The 14,725-nt window shown below is 63.1% G+C and overlaps 1 protein-coding gene across 1 annotated transcript in view; it reads left to right on the forward strand.

Annotated features, from left to right (window-relative positions):
- The window catches only part of MEF2D (myocyte enhancer factor 2D), a 31,324-nt gene extending 17,570 nt beyond the window's left edge, over positions 1-13,754 (forward strand). The window contains exons 4-11 of the mRNA XM_047092610.1: positions 548-685; positions 1,599-1,809; positions 1,988-2,044; positions 3,519-3,709; positions 5,182-5,311; positions 8,907-9,144; positions 9,525-9,831; positions 10,104-13,754. Coding sequence (XP_046948566.1) covers positions 548-685; positions 1,599-1,809; positions 1,988-2,044; positions 3,519-3,709; positions 5,182-5,311; positions 8,907-9,144; positions 9,525-9,831; positions 10,104-10,115 — 1,284 coding nt within the window. The 3' untranslated portion in view covers positions 10,116-13,754. The remainder of the gene's footprint in view (positions 1-547; positions 686-1,598; positions 1,810-1,987; positions 2,045-3,518; positions 3,710-5,181; positions 5,312-8,906; positions 9,145-9,524; positions 9,832-10,103) is intronic.
- The last annotated feature ends 971 nt before the right edge of the window (positions 13,755-14,725 follow it).

Raw genomic sequence — 14,725 nt, forward strand, 5'->3', positions numbered from 1 at the left:
TTCCGAGATGGGGAGGAAATTGCCTTAGTTTTCTGTTCGAGAAAACAGGTTTGGTCTAGGATGGAACATTTACACTCGCTATTGACTTTAAAGACAAACCACATCTGTGAAGATGTTCTGACAGGAAGGCGGCAGCCCTGGGGTCTACTCCAGGCCTACCAGGCGTGCCCCGACCTCGTGTGGGCATGTGCGAGGAGCCCCCGGCCTCTGGGCAAGGACGGCACTCGGGCGTCGCATCGTAGGGGCTCAAGAGACGCTGCGTTCCTCTTGGCCTTTCTCCCCCTCCTTCCTCTCCCTCCGTCTCCCTCTCTGCCTCTCTCCCAGAGCCCAGGGGCCACGCGGGGCACCACCAGCCCTGGCTGCCGTCCCCCCGCGGCGCTTCCTTAGGGCCCCTCCCCACCTGCCACCCTGGAGGGAGGGGTCTGTGCCAAGTTCATGCCGCATTCTGGGGTGGGGCCCCCCCCCCAGCACGTGTTCACACCCCCCACCCCGGGGTGGGGTTGGCCGCCCCCCCCTCCCCCCAGCTGACACAGTGGTGCGCTTGCAGACCCTGAGGAAGAAGGGCTTCAACGGCTGTGACAGCCCGGAGCCCGACGGGGAGGACTCGCTGGAGCAGAGCCCCCTGCTGGAGGACAAGTACCGACGCGCCAGCGAGGAGCTGGACGGGCTCTTCCGGCGCTACGGGGTGAGCCCCACTCACTGTCTCCCTGTCGGCCCCTCCGGCCCCCCCCCCAGGCGCTGCACAAGAAACACAGGGAATGTGAGAGCCCTGAGGTGGACGAGGTGTTTGCCCTGACCCCCCAGACGGAGGAGAAGTATAAAAAGATAGACGAGGAGTTTGATAAAATGATGCAGAGTTATAGACTGGCCGTGAGTAGTCGCGTGGAGGAACGCCTGCCCGTGCTGCATGGTGTGGCTTCGCGCCGGCCCTCGGCTGCCCCCGACGGACTCCCGCCCTGCACCGTGGGGGGCGTCGGTCGCCCCCGAGCAGCCGCTGACTTTGCTTGTGAAAACCCCGTGACCCTTGCCGAGACGCGTGTCGTGTCGGACGCAGCACAAGCGGGAGAGGCCCGGAGCGTCCCTCTCCCCGGCGAGGCGTGTGTAGATGACGTGAGGGCTTCAGCCGACAGGAAGTAGGGACCGCGCTCCTTGTCCACGGCGCCGGAGGGCAGGGACCCTGTCGGGCCTGCGTCGACACCCCCTCCAAGTAGGGAGGGCGGCGAGTGGGGTGCCGGGAGACGACAAGGGACGTGGTGGCCTGGCCGGTGGTAGCGGGCCCTTCCCAGCTGTGCGGGTGCGTTCGGGGCTGTACTCAGGGCCTCTAACCTGCTCCCTGTGTGTCCCGCCTGGCTGAGGACTAACCACCTCCTCTGGGGGCCTCGGGGCGTCCCTGGGCCTGTCTGTGGTGAGTGCAGCTCCACCCCACGGCACCCCGCCCGCGTACTTCCTCCGAGAGGGCCCAGGGCAGAGAGGTCGAGCTGCTGGCCCTCGGACACACAGCCCAGAGACAAGAGGAAGCCTTGCCTGCCCCCTCAGGCAGAGTGGGTCCGGGGCGAGGGGTCACCTGGCCTGACCCTGCCTCTCCGTTTTGTGTCTAGTCAGCCGTGCCGGCCCCCAACTTTGCTATGCCCGTCACGGTGCCCGTGTCCAACCAGAGCTCACTGCAGTTCAGCAATCCCAGCGGCTCTTTGGTCACCCCCTCCCTGGTGACGTCATCCCTCACGGACCCCCGGCTCCTGTCCCCCCAGCAGCCAGCTCTGCAGAGGAACAGCGTGTCTCCGGGCCTGCCCCAGCGGCCGGCCAGTGCAGGTGAGGTGGGACCGAGCCGTGCCGGGGACCTTGGGATTCCGTCTTCAGCACTGGGTATTTCCCTGCACCCAGTGCAGCATTCTGCCGTTTGTGCGGCTCCTCCCGCTGCGGGGTCCCTCGGGACACACCGTGGAAGGGGGCGTCCTGCCGACTCATCACGGTTCTGCTTGTCCCCCAGGGGCCATGCTGGGGGGAGACCTCACCAGTGCTAACGGAGCCTGCCCCAGCCCTGTCGGTGAGTGCAGCTGCCTGCCTGCTCGCGGCCTCGCGGGCCCAGGGACCAAGAGGGACCCCCGTTAGATGAGAGGAAGATGCCGGGGCCTGAGTTGGATGGGTCTCTTTTGTCCGTAGCAGTGACTGGTGTGGACGATCATCAGAGACGTAGGCCCAGGGCGTTCTGGGCAAAGTGGGGGAATGAACCAACATTTCTAGTTGGATGAGAAGATCCAAGTCCTTTCAGTTGAGTGGGGGCACCTGGGAGGGATCTGGAGCGTATGGTGTTGCCGACGGACTCCCACCCAGACCCCCGGCAGCCGACAGCCTCTCCCGCCCTGTGCTGTTGTCCGACTGGTGATTGTGACTTCGAATGTCACCATTGACGTCACCCTGACATTCTTGCCATTCCCAGAGTGATCCGGGAATTGGGATGAAGGCAGCCCCACACTTCCAGGGGAACAGTGTGCTCTCAGGGGACAGAGCAAGGTGACATGTCTGACTGTGGTCATCGCCACTTCTCTGGGCCTTAGAATCCCCCAGCTGAGCCCCAGGCACCACATAAACACCTTGGTGGCAGTGATTGTGTGTTGGGGTCAGAGGCGGGGATGGCGACTTCCTTTTCCTCTCGAGGAGAGGGCCAGAGAAGCACCTGCAGACTCCCGGGCACTCCCGGTGGTCCCTGCAGGAGCCCAGGCCCAGCGTGTGGGGTGCGGGTGCGAGCCCTGGCTTGGCCTCCGCCCGGCCGTGCTGCCCCGGGCCAGTCCTCACACCTCTGGCAACCAGGCCTCGAGTCTGGTCTTTCGTGAATAGGGCTGATGGGCCACGTCCGGTCTGCCTCGCACGGCGGGCGTGAGGATTAAATGAGATCGTGTGCACGTGAAAGTCCCGTGCGGTGTCGAGCGTGAGGCAGACGGAAGAGGTAGTTATTATGCCAGTTGTTGCCACCGTAATTGTGGTGGTGGCTGTGTCGTCCGTTCCCCATTACCAGTGACGCCACCGCCGCCAGCGATGGCTCGTGTGCCCCAGAGCCGCGGGCGTGTTGTCATGCGCTCACCCAAGTCGCGGCACCCGTCTCCTGGCCAGAGGCGCCGTCTTGGCGTCGATTGGCCTCGGGGGCCGGGATCCTCACTGAGGGCAGCTCCGGGCTGCCCACGTCTTCTCCAGCTGGGGCCACCGTGAGCCAGTCGGGGCAGGTGGGGGGATTGGCAGGACTTCCGGTCTGAGACCAAGAGGAGGAAAGGTGGGAAGGGCTGGCCGCAGGGCGTGGCCGCTCCTTCCTACCGGCCTTAGGGCTCCCGACCGCGAGCTCCATCGCACATCACTTAGAGGCAGAGGAATGAGCCCGGCGATGCCAGAGTCAGGGCGGTTTTAGGGGGAAACCGAGAGCTCGGCACCCACCGGCAGCCTGAGCGTGGAGTCCTGGTGCGGGGGGAGTTAGCGGGGCTGAGGGCTGGGTCCGCATCTCTCCTTTTACCCCCGTCTCTTTCTCTCAGGGAATGGCTACGTCAGTGCCCGGGCTTCCCCCGGCCTCCTCCCTGTGGCCAATGGCAACAGTCTAAACAAGGGCGTCCCTGCCAAGTCTCCGCCCCCGCCCGCCCACAGCGCCCAGCTTGGAGCCCCCAGCCGCAAGCCCGACCTGAGGGTCATCACTTCCCAGGGAGGAAAGGGCTTGATGCATCACCTGGTGAGTGGGTGTCTGCACCGAGGGGTAGGGGCTGGAGAAGGGGGAAGAGCCTGAGGCTAGCCAGCCCGTGGGACCTCCGGAGAGAGCCTGTGGAGGCGGGACTTCTCCTGAGCTTTGTCTCCGAGGGCCCTGCAAGAGGTTGGAATGTGGAAGTGCCACCCACAAGGGCAGTAAGAAGGGACAGGAGGTGGGAGAGAAGGAAGGGAGGGGTTTGACATCCCCGTGGAAGCATGAGGACTGGATTGTGAAGGTTTCGTACCTGGTGGTCGCTGGGATATAGCATTTTCTGGAGTCCGAGGCTGGAGAGCCGTCCCGCTCCTGTGTGAAGAGGTAGATGGGGCGGCCGTGGGGACAGGGGTCTGGGGGCGGGGTGCAGAGGTCAGAGACTGAACCAGCCCCTTGGTTTTATTTCCGCTGCCAGACTGAGGACCATTTAGACCTGGTAAGTTGAGGCTGTGAGGTGTGTGCTGTGGCTTTGAACTCCGGGTCCACCCGTGGCTCGTGCCCCGGCATGGAGTGTGCGTGTGCCCCCTGCCTGCCGCCTGCGTGTGTCGTGTGTGTTGTTTGTTTACTCGGTTGTTTGCCAGGAGCTGTGCTCAGTGCCAAGCGGGGTATAGAGGTGAATGGGGCAGGGGGCAGGGTTAGACATGCATGTGTTTGTACCTGTGTGGACGTGGACGTCTTTATGGCATGCGTTCACACAGACACCCCTTAACCCTGTGTGTGTGTGTGTGTGTGTGTGTGTGTGTGTGTGTGTGTGCGCAAGGGGGTGGGCCGGCCCCTGGCCTTGGAGGGCCCGTCTGGATGTGCCCCAGGACGCCTGCATTGGCGGGGCTGGACCATACTTGCCCTCTGACTCAGTCCCACTGAGCACTCTTGGAACCCAGGACAGGGACCTCCTTGGGAGGGGTGCCAGCCAGACCGTGGCAGCACTTTCCCAGAGGCAGCTGCGGCCCAGGGCCAGGCCAGGGGTGTCCTTGGTAACTCCCTGCCTCCTCTCGGCCTCCTCGGCCTCCTCGAGCTCAGGCCCGCTCGCAGCCCGCCTCACCTGCGCTCCCAGGCGCTCGCAGCCGCGCACGCGCGCTCACGCTTCCGTCCCGGCCCCGAGCCAGGAGCGGGGCGGGGGCTCCTCCCTCCCCAGCTCCCTGACGGGAGGCCAGAGAGGCTGGAAAAGGCAGGCGGGCTTTGGCGGCCAACACGGCGGCAGTTTCGGCCCCAGCGTGGAGCTGGAATAAACAAGTGACTCAGCGGCAGATGGAGCTGACAGCCCCACACGCGTGTGTGCTCACACGCAGGCACACGCCACGCCTGGCAGATGCGGGCGCGCCTTCCTCCCTGCACGCGTGCATGCGCCCCTCGCTGGGCCCCGGCGTCCCCGTGACGGCGTCGGCGGCGTGCGTGTCCGCGCCGAGGCGTCCCCACCAGGCGGGCCCGCCCCCCGCCACCCGTTGACACCCGCTTCTCTCCCGCAGAACAACGCCCAGCGCCTTGGGGCCTCCCAGTCGACCCACTCGCTCACCACCCCGGTGGTTTCCGTGGCAACACCGAGTTTACTCAGCCAGGGCCTCCCTTTCTCCTCCATGCCCACTGCCTACAACACAGGTGAGTGGCTGCGTGCCCTTGGCCCTGGGGCACTGTTCCCCGGAGGGGGGTGAGGAGGGGGGAGGGGGGTGCTCCAGCCCCAGCGGGGAGCCCCCACCTGGCTGCGGGTGCCGGACTCAGCAAATAGAAAGAGAGAGGATGCCCCCTGAAATTTGAATTTCAGATAAAACCGCGAGTAATCTTTAGTATAAATACGTGTCAAAGACTTTTTTCTGCTAAAGCATGTCCCAAAGACGTACTCGTGTTAAAAAAACTATTCATTGTTTTGTCTGAAATTCAAATTTGCTAACTGGGGATCCCTCGTTTTAATACAGGACCTAATGGAAGAGGAGTTCCTGTCCTTGAGGAACCTCCTTGTCTGAGGAGGGGCCAGGCCAGCGGCAGGGGTGGGGGGGAGGGGGGCTGAGCACATGACTCAGGCTGCCCTTGGGGGGGGGCAGGGCAGGCTTCCTGGAGAAGGGACAGGTGGAGGAGGCCAGAGAGAGGGAGGCCTGTCAGGAGGGTTTGCCCAGCCTCTCGGGAAGGCCAGCTGGGGGCTTCGGGCAGGGGGAGGAGGGAGGAGACGGCCTCTCACCCAGGAGGTGGCTCTGCTGTGGGGGGTGATGGGGAGGGGAGAGGAGGGCCCTGACAAAGGGAAGGTCAGAGAGGGGTGTGAAGGTGGAGAGCCTCTCGGGGGGCGCAGGAGAGGCCTCTGGGTAGAAGAAATCAGGACACCCAGTGCCCAGGCTGTGCTGGGTCCCCGGGGCTGTCCTGGCCTGTGTCACCTACTGTCCCCTCCCAGCAACAGCCTGTGACACTTTCAGCCATCCTGGCGTGCACTCTGTTGTTGCATCAGGAAGGACTTCTCAGTGGGGACGTGCCTTGTCACCTCCTTTCAGAGCATTTGTTTCCCGGGAAGAGACCTCTGCAGCCCCCACCCCCCACTGCCGGCTCCCTCGCTCGGGAACAGCTTGCGTTAGGGCTGTTTTGTGATCAGATCAAACTAGACCAAAAGACCCCTGCGCTTCTCCAGCCACCCCACACCCTGGTTCCAGAATCACACCATGACGCCTGTACAAATACAGAATCGAGGTGTCCGGCTGGCTCCGTTGGCACAACGTACAACTCTCCATCTCAGGGTTGTGAGTTCGAGCCCCACGTTGGGTGTAGAGATTGCTCAAAAATTAAAAAAAACAAAACCAAATACAAGAGCCTATCTCTTCCCCCTGGGCAAAAATCTAGAACCCAGCAACGTCCATAGGGATGCCCCTTGGGGCAGGTAAGAGACCTGGGGGAAGCACCTCATGTTGAGGGGCCAGACCCTGACGTGTGTCTGTGTCCAGATCTTATCACCCAGGTGTCTAATGAGTCCCCTGTCCCTGTGTGTGTTCCTGTACGTGGACCCACTGCCCGGTTACGCTGTCCTGGGGCAGCCTCAGGCGGCCGTCCTCCTGGGCCCCAGTCTCCTCATCTGGAAGAGTCGTGGGCCCGCAAGGGGTCTCTCAGGCTCCCTGGGGGCTGGCAGGGCGTTTGGCGGAGGGCAGTGCAGGCCACTCTCCAGGAGCTGTTGTCTGGGGGGCTCCTGAAACACGTGGTGGTGCCTTCCTGCCACCTTCTGTGGCCCTTGCAGGTCTCCTCAAGCAGGAGGGGAGCTTAGTGGGTGTCCATGAACCAGGGACAGGCGCCCACCCAGCAGGGCCAGACTTTAGACTCCGTTTGTCAGTCTGGTGTGAGGGCAGATTGTGACCCTGAGCCTGGCCCTGCGGCCCCACCGGGAAGTGTGGGCTTCCTCACGTTGTCCCAGAGACCAGGGGCCCCGGTTCTCTTGCTGCAGGAATAGGTGAGCAGGCCTCGGTTTAAACACGAGTTTTCAGGTGACCCTAGGTGTCTAAACAAAACCCCGGCAAACACACCGCTGTTTAGTTATTCCCTGTTCATAGTCCTTGGCCCCCGTTCAAGTTCCGGCTGAGGTTGATCTGGCTCCGGTAATGTCCTGGGTAAGGGACAGGCCTGGCCCCTTGTTGACCCTGGCTGCGGAGGTCTGGCTCTGTTTGCTCCGGGAGCAGATCGAGTGGGCCTGTGGGCCGTGTTCCTCCTGCCCAGGGTGGCGGGCGAGGACGCAGTGCGCCTTTCTAGGCTGGGCTTCCTGTGTGTAAGATGAGTGTGGCAAGGAGTTGGTCCTAGGGGCTCCTCCTGCCCTGGTGCTGGTTTTTAAGCAGCCATCTCGAAGCTGCTGGCTGATGTTAGAAGATCAGAGGCAAGTGTGGAGCGGACGTCCCTAGGGGGCATTTACGGGTAATCGGAAGCCCTGGGGTCTTGCCTCAGCCTAGCCATTGGCTTTCTCTGTGAGAAGCCCACGCTTCTCATAGAGGCTCCCCGAATGAGAGGCTGCAGTTGCCTCGTTTGCGGATTCTGGAATATTTCCTGAGTGCCAGAGTCTGTTGTGTGCGCCCCACGTGTGAGAGCTCGGTCCTCACAACCGCTGTGCGGTGCGTTTGGCTCTCGTGTGTCCGGTCCATAAACAGGGAGCAAGGCGCTTGTCCCCGCTCGCGGACCTCCGTGGAGGCCACCGGGACGTCTGACCACGTCGCTCTGGCCCTTCCCCTTGCTCTGTGCCCGGCGGTGTCTTCCCTGCACGGAGCTGGGGCCACAGCACGTGACTCCTCGAGGAAGAGCATGGTGGTGTGGTGGCGACAGCACGCGGGGTGCGCCCGTGCCCACTGCCACTGCCGTTGTCACCTTGGGCTCCGAGGGGGACGCTACTAAACCACCCCAAACAGGCTGCAGCGTGAAATACATCAGTGCGTGTAAATCGTGAACCCCCTCGCGTTGGTTTAGTCTCTGATGGAGATTCCACAGCTTTTTCAGAAGACAGGAATTTTTTTTTTTTTAATTTTTTTTTTTCAACGTTTATTTATTTTTGGGACAGAGAGAGACAGAGCATGAACGGGGGAGGGGCAGAGAGAGAGGGAGACACAGAATCGGAAACAGGCTCCAGGCTCCGAGCCATCAGCCCAGAGCCCGACGCGGGGCTCGAACTCACGGGCCGCGAGATCGTGACCTGGCTGAAGTCGGACGCTTAACCGACTGCGCCACCCAGGCGCCCCCAGAAGACAGGAATTTAGAAAGAAGTGGGGGGAGGCTTGGCCGGCTATGCTGAGGGCAGGCTCCCCTCCCCGCCCCCCTGTTCCGCGGGGGCCCATCAGGGCAGGCGAGGCAGTGGAGCCTCGCCGCCCTCCTCTCCCTGACTGCTGTGGGCGGTCTTGAGGCCGCCGGTGGAAGGACGGCGACAGTGGTCTGCCCCAGAACGCCATTCCCCGGGTGTCCCCGCGACACCCCTCTGTCTGGGAAAGGCCCCGGAAGTCCTGGCAGTGGAAGAGGTGACACTTAGACGTATTTTGGGCCTTCCTGACTTCTTCCTCCTCTTTTCCAGTCGACATTCTGAAAGCGATACTTACGGGTGGTTACAAAGAAACGACTTCAAGGCCGTTTTAAAAACCCAGCCCCTGGTGGTGGTTACGATTCGCTTCAGCTGTGGGTGCCGGTGCCCGGCACGGTGACGGACGCCGCACGGGGTGTGCCCGCTGACCTGTCCCCTTCTCCCCCGCCCCTGCAGATTACCAGCTGACCAGCGCAGAGCTCTCCTCCCTCCCAGCCTTCAGCTCGCCAGGGGGGCTGTCGCTCAGCAGCGTCACCGCCTGGCCGCAGCCGCAGCAGCCCCAGCCGCCCCAGCCGCAGCCGCCCCAGCCGCCGCCCCAGCCGCAGCCGCCCCAGCCGCCCCAGCAGCCCCAGCCGCCCCAGCAGCCACCCCAGGCGCAGCCCCACCTGGTCCCCGTGTCTCTCAGCAGCCTGATGTGAGTCTCGGGGCTCCGCGGGAGGGTTGGGGACAGAGCCGAGGGCGGGAAGACAGGGTCCTCTGGGGGAGCTGGGGCCCCTCCGAAGGGCCCCGTCACCGGCGGCCAGCATAGAGCACCGAACGCCGAGCGGCCCCGGAGACCCAGCCGGAGCCCCTCCCCTGCCAGCCCAGAGTACCGAGGGGCCGTGGCTGACACCGGCCAGAAAGAACTAATGTGGCTTCTTCCTTCTTTCCCTCCCGTGGCCCCTCTTCTCTGGTCTCCTCTCTGTCCGCTCATCCCTCCACACCCCCGCCTCCTCCTCCTCCCTCCCTTGCCCCCCCATCACCCTGTGTTGCGCACCTCCTCTGCTTCTGCCCCCCCCCCCACCCGGTGCCCAGCCCGGGCAGCCCCCTGCCCCACGTGGGGGCCGCCCTCACGGTCACCACCCACCCGCACATCAGCATCAAGTCAGAGCCGGTGTCCCCCAGCCGTGAGCGCAGCCCTGCGCCGCCCCCTCCAGCTGTGTTCCCGGCCACCCGCCCTGAGCCTGGCGACGGCCTCAGCAGCCCCGCCGGTGGCTCCTACGAGACCGGGGACCGGGACGACGGCCGGGGGGACTTCGGGCCCACGCTGGGCCTGCTGCGCCCAGCCCCCGAGCCCGAGGCCGACGGCTCCGCCGTAAAGAGGATGCGGCTCGACACCTGGGTACTGTAGCGTCACCCTCCTGCCCGCCAGTGTCCGCTGCACCCCGGGGCCCCCTCCCCGCCCCCCCCCCGCCCCTGCATCGCCCTCGTGGGGCAGCACCGCCACCTCTGCCCACCCCCACGGGCCCGTCCGTCTGTCCCTCCAGCACCAGGCCCGCACCCGTGTCCGCCGGCTGCCTCCAGTGTCCTGGCCCTGCAGGGAGAGGGGAGTGGGGGGCGCAGACCCCCACAGCCTGGGCCCTCACACCCCTTCTCCATCTCCTCTCTTCGCAGACATTAAAGTGACGATTCCCACCCCCCTCCTCTCAGCCTCCCTGATGAAGAGTTGACAATCTCACCGCCCACCCCTCCCCGCCCCGGGCTCCTCCCGCTCGACCCCACTTCCTTTTGTGCCCCGTGTCCTGTTGACGGTTACATTTGTGTATAATTATTATATTATTATTATTATTATTATATTTTTTTTAATTTGGATTCTCGCTTTGGAGAGGGGATGCTCCCGTCCCCTCTTTCTGCACCCCCACCATTTTACTGGCGAGGGGTGCTGTTTTTGCGGGAAGGGGGGGGACACTTTGCACGTTGTTCACATATGCTGCAGGAGGGGGTGGGGAGCCCGATAGGCCTTTGGGACAGGACAGGTGCCGAGCCCTCCCACCCCGTCCCCCAGAGAGAGGGAGATAACCAAAAAAACTACCAAACAGCAAACCCCCTTACAATAGACTGAACCCCAAAGTCGGCTGGACGGGTGGGTTTGTGTTTCGGCGGGGAGGTGAGGCAGAGGTTCTGGAAGGGGTCTCTGCTTCTGGGCTGTTCCTGCGGCCACAGGCACGTGGGGCGGAGTATCCAAGCCCAGCCCCCTCATGCCCCCCCCCCCTCCACAGGACACACTCTCACTGATTCTCGAGCGAGCTGCACCCCCAGGTGTGGGAGCGCCGGCCGAGCTTGTGGGCTGGGAAGGCCGCCTGGGAATCTGAGGCTGGGGGCAGAGAGCTGGGGTGAGGGGCGGATCGGGGCCCCCTTCCTTCCCTAGCGGTTTCTCTAAGACACACAGTGCAATAGCCCCATCCCTCAGCTGACACCAGCCCCAGGAAGCGGCCCCAGAGCGCAGGGAGGGGAGGGAAGCTGCAGTGAGGCTGCTCAGCAGGGTCGGAACCCTCGCGTCCAGCGGCAGGTGTGAGTGGGGCTCGCTCTTCCTTGCACGGACACGTCCCCACACCCCCGTAGGAGGGACGCCGGGGTGGCGAGAGGGTGGGAGAAGGGAGATGCGGGAGGAGGTCCGAAGAAGGCCCGCCTCCCTCCTTCCCGCCTGGGCCCTCCCTCCCCGGCCCCCTCCAGGCCCCTGCCACCCCCCCCCCGCTCCGGGCGTCCTCCTGGTCTGCTACCTCCTGTCCCCCCACCCCCAGGCCGCATCCCGCCTTCCCTCTTGGCTACTGTAATTGTAAATAGCAACCTTTGGAAAACGTTAGCAGTGTAACAGTCCAGGAAACTGTTTTTTTCTGTTGTTGTTGTATTGATATGAAATGAGATTCTATTTTTGTCAAAGTATATTGTAATAATAATGACTCAAACGGCCCGTACTGTACAGATGGGATTCTTCTGCTGTTGTTCTTGCCCCCCTCCCCCCCCAGCCCACCCCTCCCTGCTGCCGCCCCAGTGGGGGCAGCCTCAGCACGGGGTCCTGAGACCTCAGGCTGGATCACAGATCAAAGCGGAGGGGGCAGGCCCCCAGCCTGCGATCCACCTCCCCCCCCCCCATCTAAGGGGCCTGGCCTGAGGTAGTGTGTGCAGGCGGACTGGGGTGGGGGGCGCCCCCATCCCTCACAGAAGCCTCGCTCCTCTGCCCTGGGGGTGCAGCGCTCCCTGGGGGTTTCATCCCAGCCCAGCGGGAAAGTAGACTAGACAAGGCCCAGTCGGTGGCAGGAAACTGTGCCTGCCTCTGTGACCCAGCCGCTTGCAGTATTCTGACACCTGACGCAGGGAAGGAACCAGATCAAGGGGTGTGTGTGACCACACGAGCACCTGAGCGTGTTCACCAGGGCATCTGGTATTTGTGTGTGCATGGGCGTACCTTTGTGTGTCTCTGAGCCTGTCTGGGCATATACACGGATATTTGTGTGGATTGAGCTATGAGGGCATCTCTGTGGGTGCACGTGCCTGGGAGGGGAGGGGAGAGGGGGGAGACAGATGGCTGTGTGCCACACCTGCCCCTCCACCCCGATCCCCATTCCCGGCCCTGTTCTACCCTGAGTTCTGACAGGCTTGCACTGCAGTTGGGGGGGGGGGGATCCGACAGTCGCCCCATTTGCTTGTCCTTGCGGCCCTACCTCTCCTGGGCTCCATGCACAGGCGGCCCCCCTGGCCCCCGGCCCTTTGCATACACACAGCTCTCTTTCCGGCTGTACACTCTTCCCCCACCCCGGCCCTGCCTTCAGGGTGACACTCATGTTCCCCTTCCTTCTGGAAGCATTTTCCTCGCCCGGACAGTGATTTCTTCCTTACTCAGAGTTTAACCCCCACCTGCTGGCTGGGCACACAGCGCGTCCGGTCTTCCTGCAGGTTCCTAGAGGGACTTTCAAGAGTCGACGAGACTTGATCAGCGCCTGGAAAGACAGTTCAGGGTGTAGCCTTGTGCATGCATTCCCAGAGCCCTGCCCCGTGTCTGCCATAGGTAGTGCTCAATAGATGCCGAATGGGTGAATGATCGGCGCTCGGTAAACCTCGGGCGCCTGGCCGTCCCTCCTCAGGCTGTTCCTGCCGCCAGTCTGCCCACCTTTGGAAGCCGGGCTTGGCCACCACCAGACACGGGGCGGGGACGGGAGCCCCTGAGGCTCGCGGTGCAATATTCACCAGTTTTGCCGTCTGCCTTGTGATGGCAAACCTGGCTTCCGATTCCCCCGTGTGGATGTGTGGCTGTCTTTCTTCTCTCCCCCTGGGGGCGGGGGCTGGTCCGTGAATGACTATGTGACATTTCTGTGATGCGGTACCCCGGGCTTTCTCTTGGGGGTAGGGGCTCCTGGCTGGCCAGACGAATGGGTCCCTGGGAACCCGGACCTCAAGTGAGGACTTCATTTCTTCCTCTCACAAGCCAAATTTGCCTCCACCTACTCCTTCCTCCTAAGAACTGGGCATTTGCCAATGTAATCACTGGAGTCCCCCACTGCCCCTCCCTCCCCAGCTTTCCCAAGCTCGCGGGGACAGTGGGCAAGAGGAGCCTCCCATGCCGTCGGAGCACACCATTTTCCCTCCCGCCCAGCAATGCACTCGGCACGGCGAGACCGACCCCTGACCCTGACCCAGCCCTCCCCACCTTGGACAGGAAGGAAGTAAAGCACCTTCTCTTGATGATTATTTATTTGTTTGGAGAGACAGAAATGATGTAAAAGTGTATCTAGAAATATCTATATCTATATATTTTTAACTGACTTCTTTGGAATCTCCCGGGGAGGGGTGGGGGTGAGTTTAGGCTTTCGTGGAAGAGAGAGGCCTGCAGCCTGGGAACTCCAGTTCTCTCCTCCGCTGCCTCTCTCCACCCCCTGAGCGGTGGTGGAAGGCGTGGGGTTTGTGTGGGGGCAGGGGGCTGGAATGTTCTGTGGAGAATCTGGATTCTCTTTGTCTTCCCCATTCAGGTCCCAGAGGGAAGGGGGGAGAGGGAGGGGAGGCATGGAGGCACCCCCCACCCCCGGAACCCGACAATCACCCACACTCCTGGGGCCGCTCCTGGGTCCCGGGCAGGGCGCGTCCAAGTGTGTGACTGTTGATTTGTTTTCAATATTTCTTTTCGTGCTGTATGGTGATGCTTTCTTAGTATTCTACACAATAAGAAGACAAAGTCCTCGGGATTCTTATGAGTTTTGTTTGAAAACTCTTTCACTATATTTGTTGTAAAGAGGTTTACTATTAAAAGAAAAAGAATACACGTTTCTGATACTCGGGCTTGGGTTCTGGTTTCTTTGGTGCGGCCGGCAGAGGAGAGGGTGACTGTGGGGGGTGTCCCCTCAGCAGGAGGGGGTGCTCTCCGGTGACAGGTTCCTCCAGGTGCGGGGTCAAAAGCAGAGGCAGCCCCAGGAGGAGAGGGTTGTCCCGCAGGAAGTCCCCCGAAGGATCTCGGGACACGGGAACACCCGTAAGAGCACCCAAGGCCAGGTCAGGAACAAGGGGGTGGTCGGGGGGAGCCTTCACTACTGGAAACCCTTTCTGTGGCAACAACTTGCCGTGGATCCCATGGTCACAGTGCGCGGGCGTGTCTGCCCTCTTCTCCCTCTGACAGTGCCGGGGAGCCTCTCCCTGTGGTCCTGAGGCGTCCCCACGGGCCCCCCAAGCTGGTGCCCTCCAGCAGGGGCAGGGGACCCCTGTTCCCGCCCCCACACCTGCTGAGTGTCCGCAGAGGCCCACGCTGGGTGCGAAGACGGAGGTGGAGGGAGTCCACGTCGCATGGTTGACGCTCTGGGCCTCGGGTTCTTCATCTGTCCCGGCCCTGCCTCCCCAGGGCCACCGCGGGCCGCACCTCACTGGGTCCCCCCCGCCGCGGCAGACAGAGAGGAGGAGCCAAGCAGGAAGGGCCCGCTGTCCTCCAGATGTGACTCCACTTCCCCTTGGCCGCCAGCTGCCCCAACCTGGCCCTCGTGCCCTCGCGCAGCCATCCGTCGCGCCGACTCGTGGTGGGCATGCGTGACCGCGAACCGCCGCAGAGGGGAAGGCCTGAGACTGCCGAGGCCAAGTCGTGACTTCCGTCTCTCTCTCCGTCTCGTCCTTTGCCCCTGGGGAAGCCAGATGCCACGCTGTGGGCACGACCGCAGCCCCGGGGAGAGGCCCACACGACCGAGAACCCGGGCCTCCCATCAACAGCCTTTGCGAGCGGCCCCCGTCTCCCCTGTCCTCACCGTGTCCGAGCTTCCGCA

Source organism: Lynx rufus, unplaced genomic scaffold (assembly GCF_022079265.1).
Source record: "Lynx rufus isolate CCGP_SWC_20201006 ecotype Redwood Valley unplaced genomic scaffold, mLynRuf1.p SCAF_31, whole genome shotgun sequence".
NCBI classification, from domain to species: Eukaryota; Metazoa; Chordata; class Mammalia; order Carnivora; family Felidae; genus Lynx; species Lynx rufus.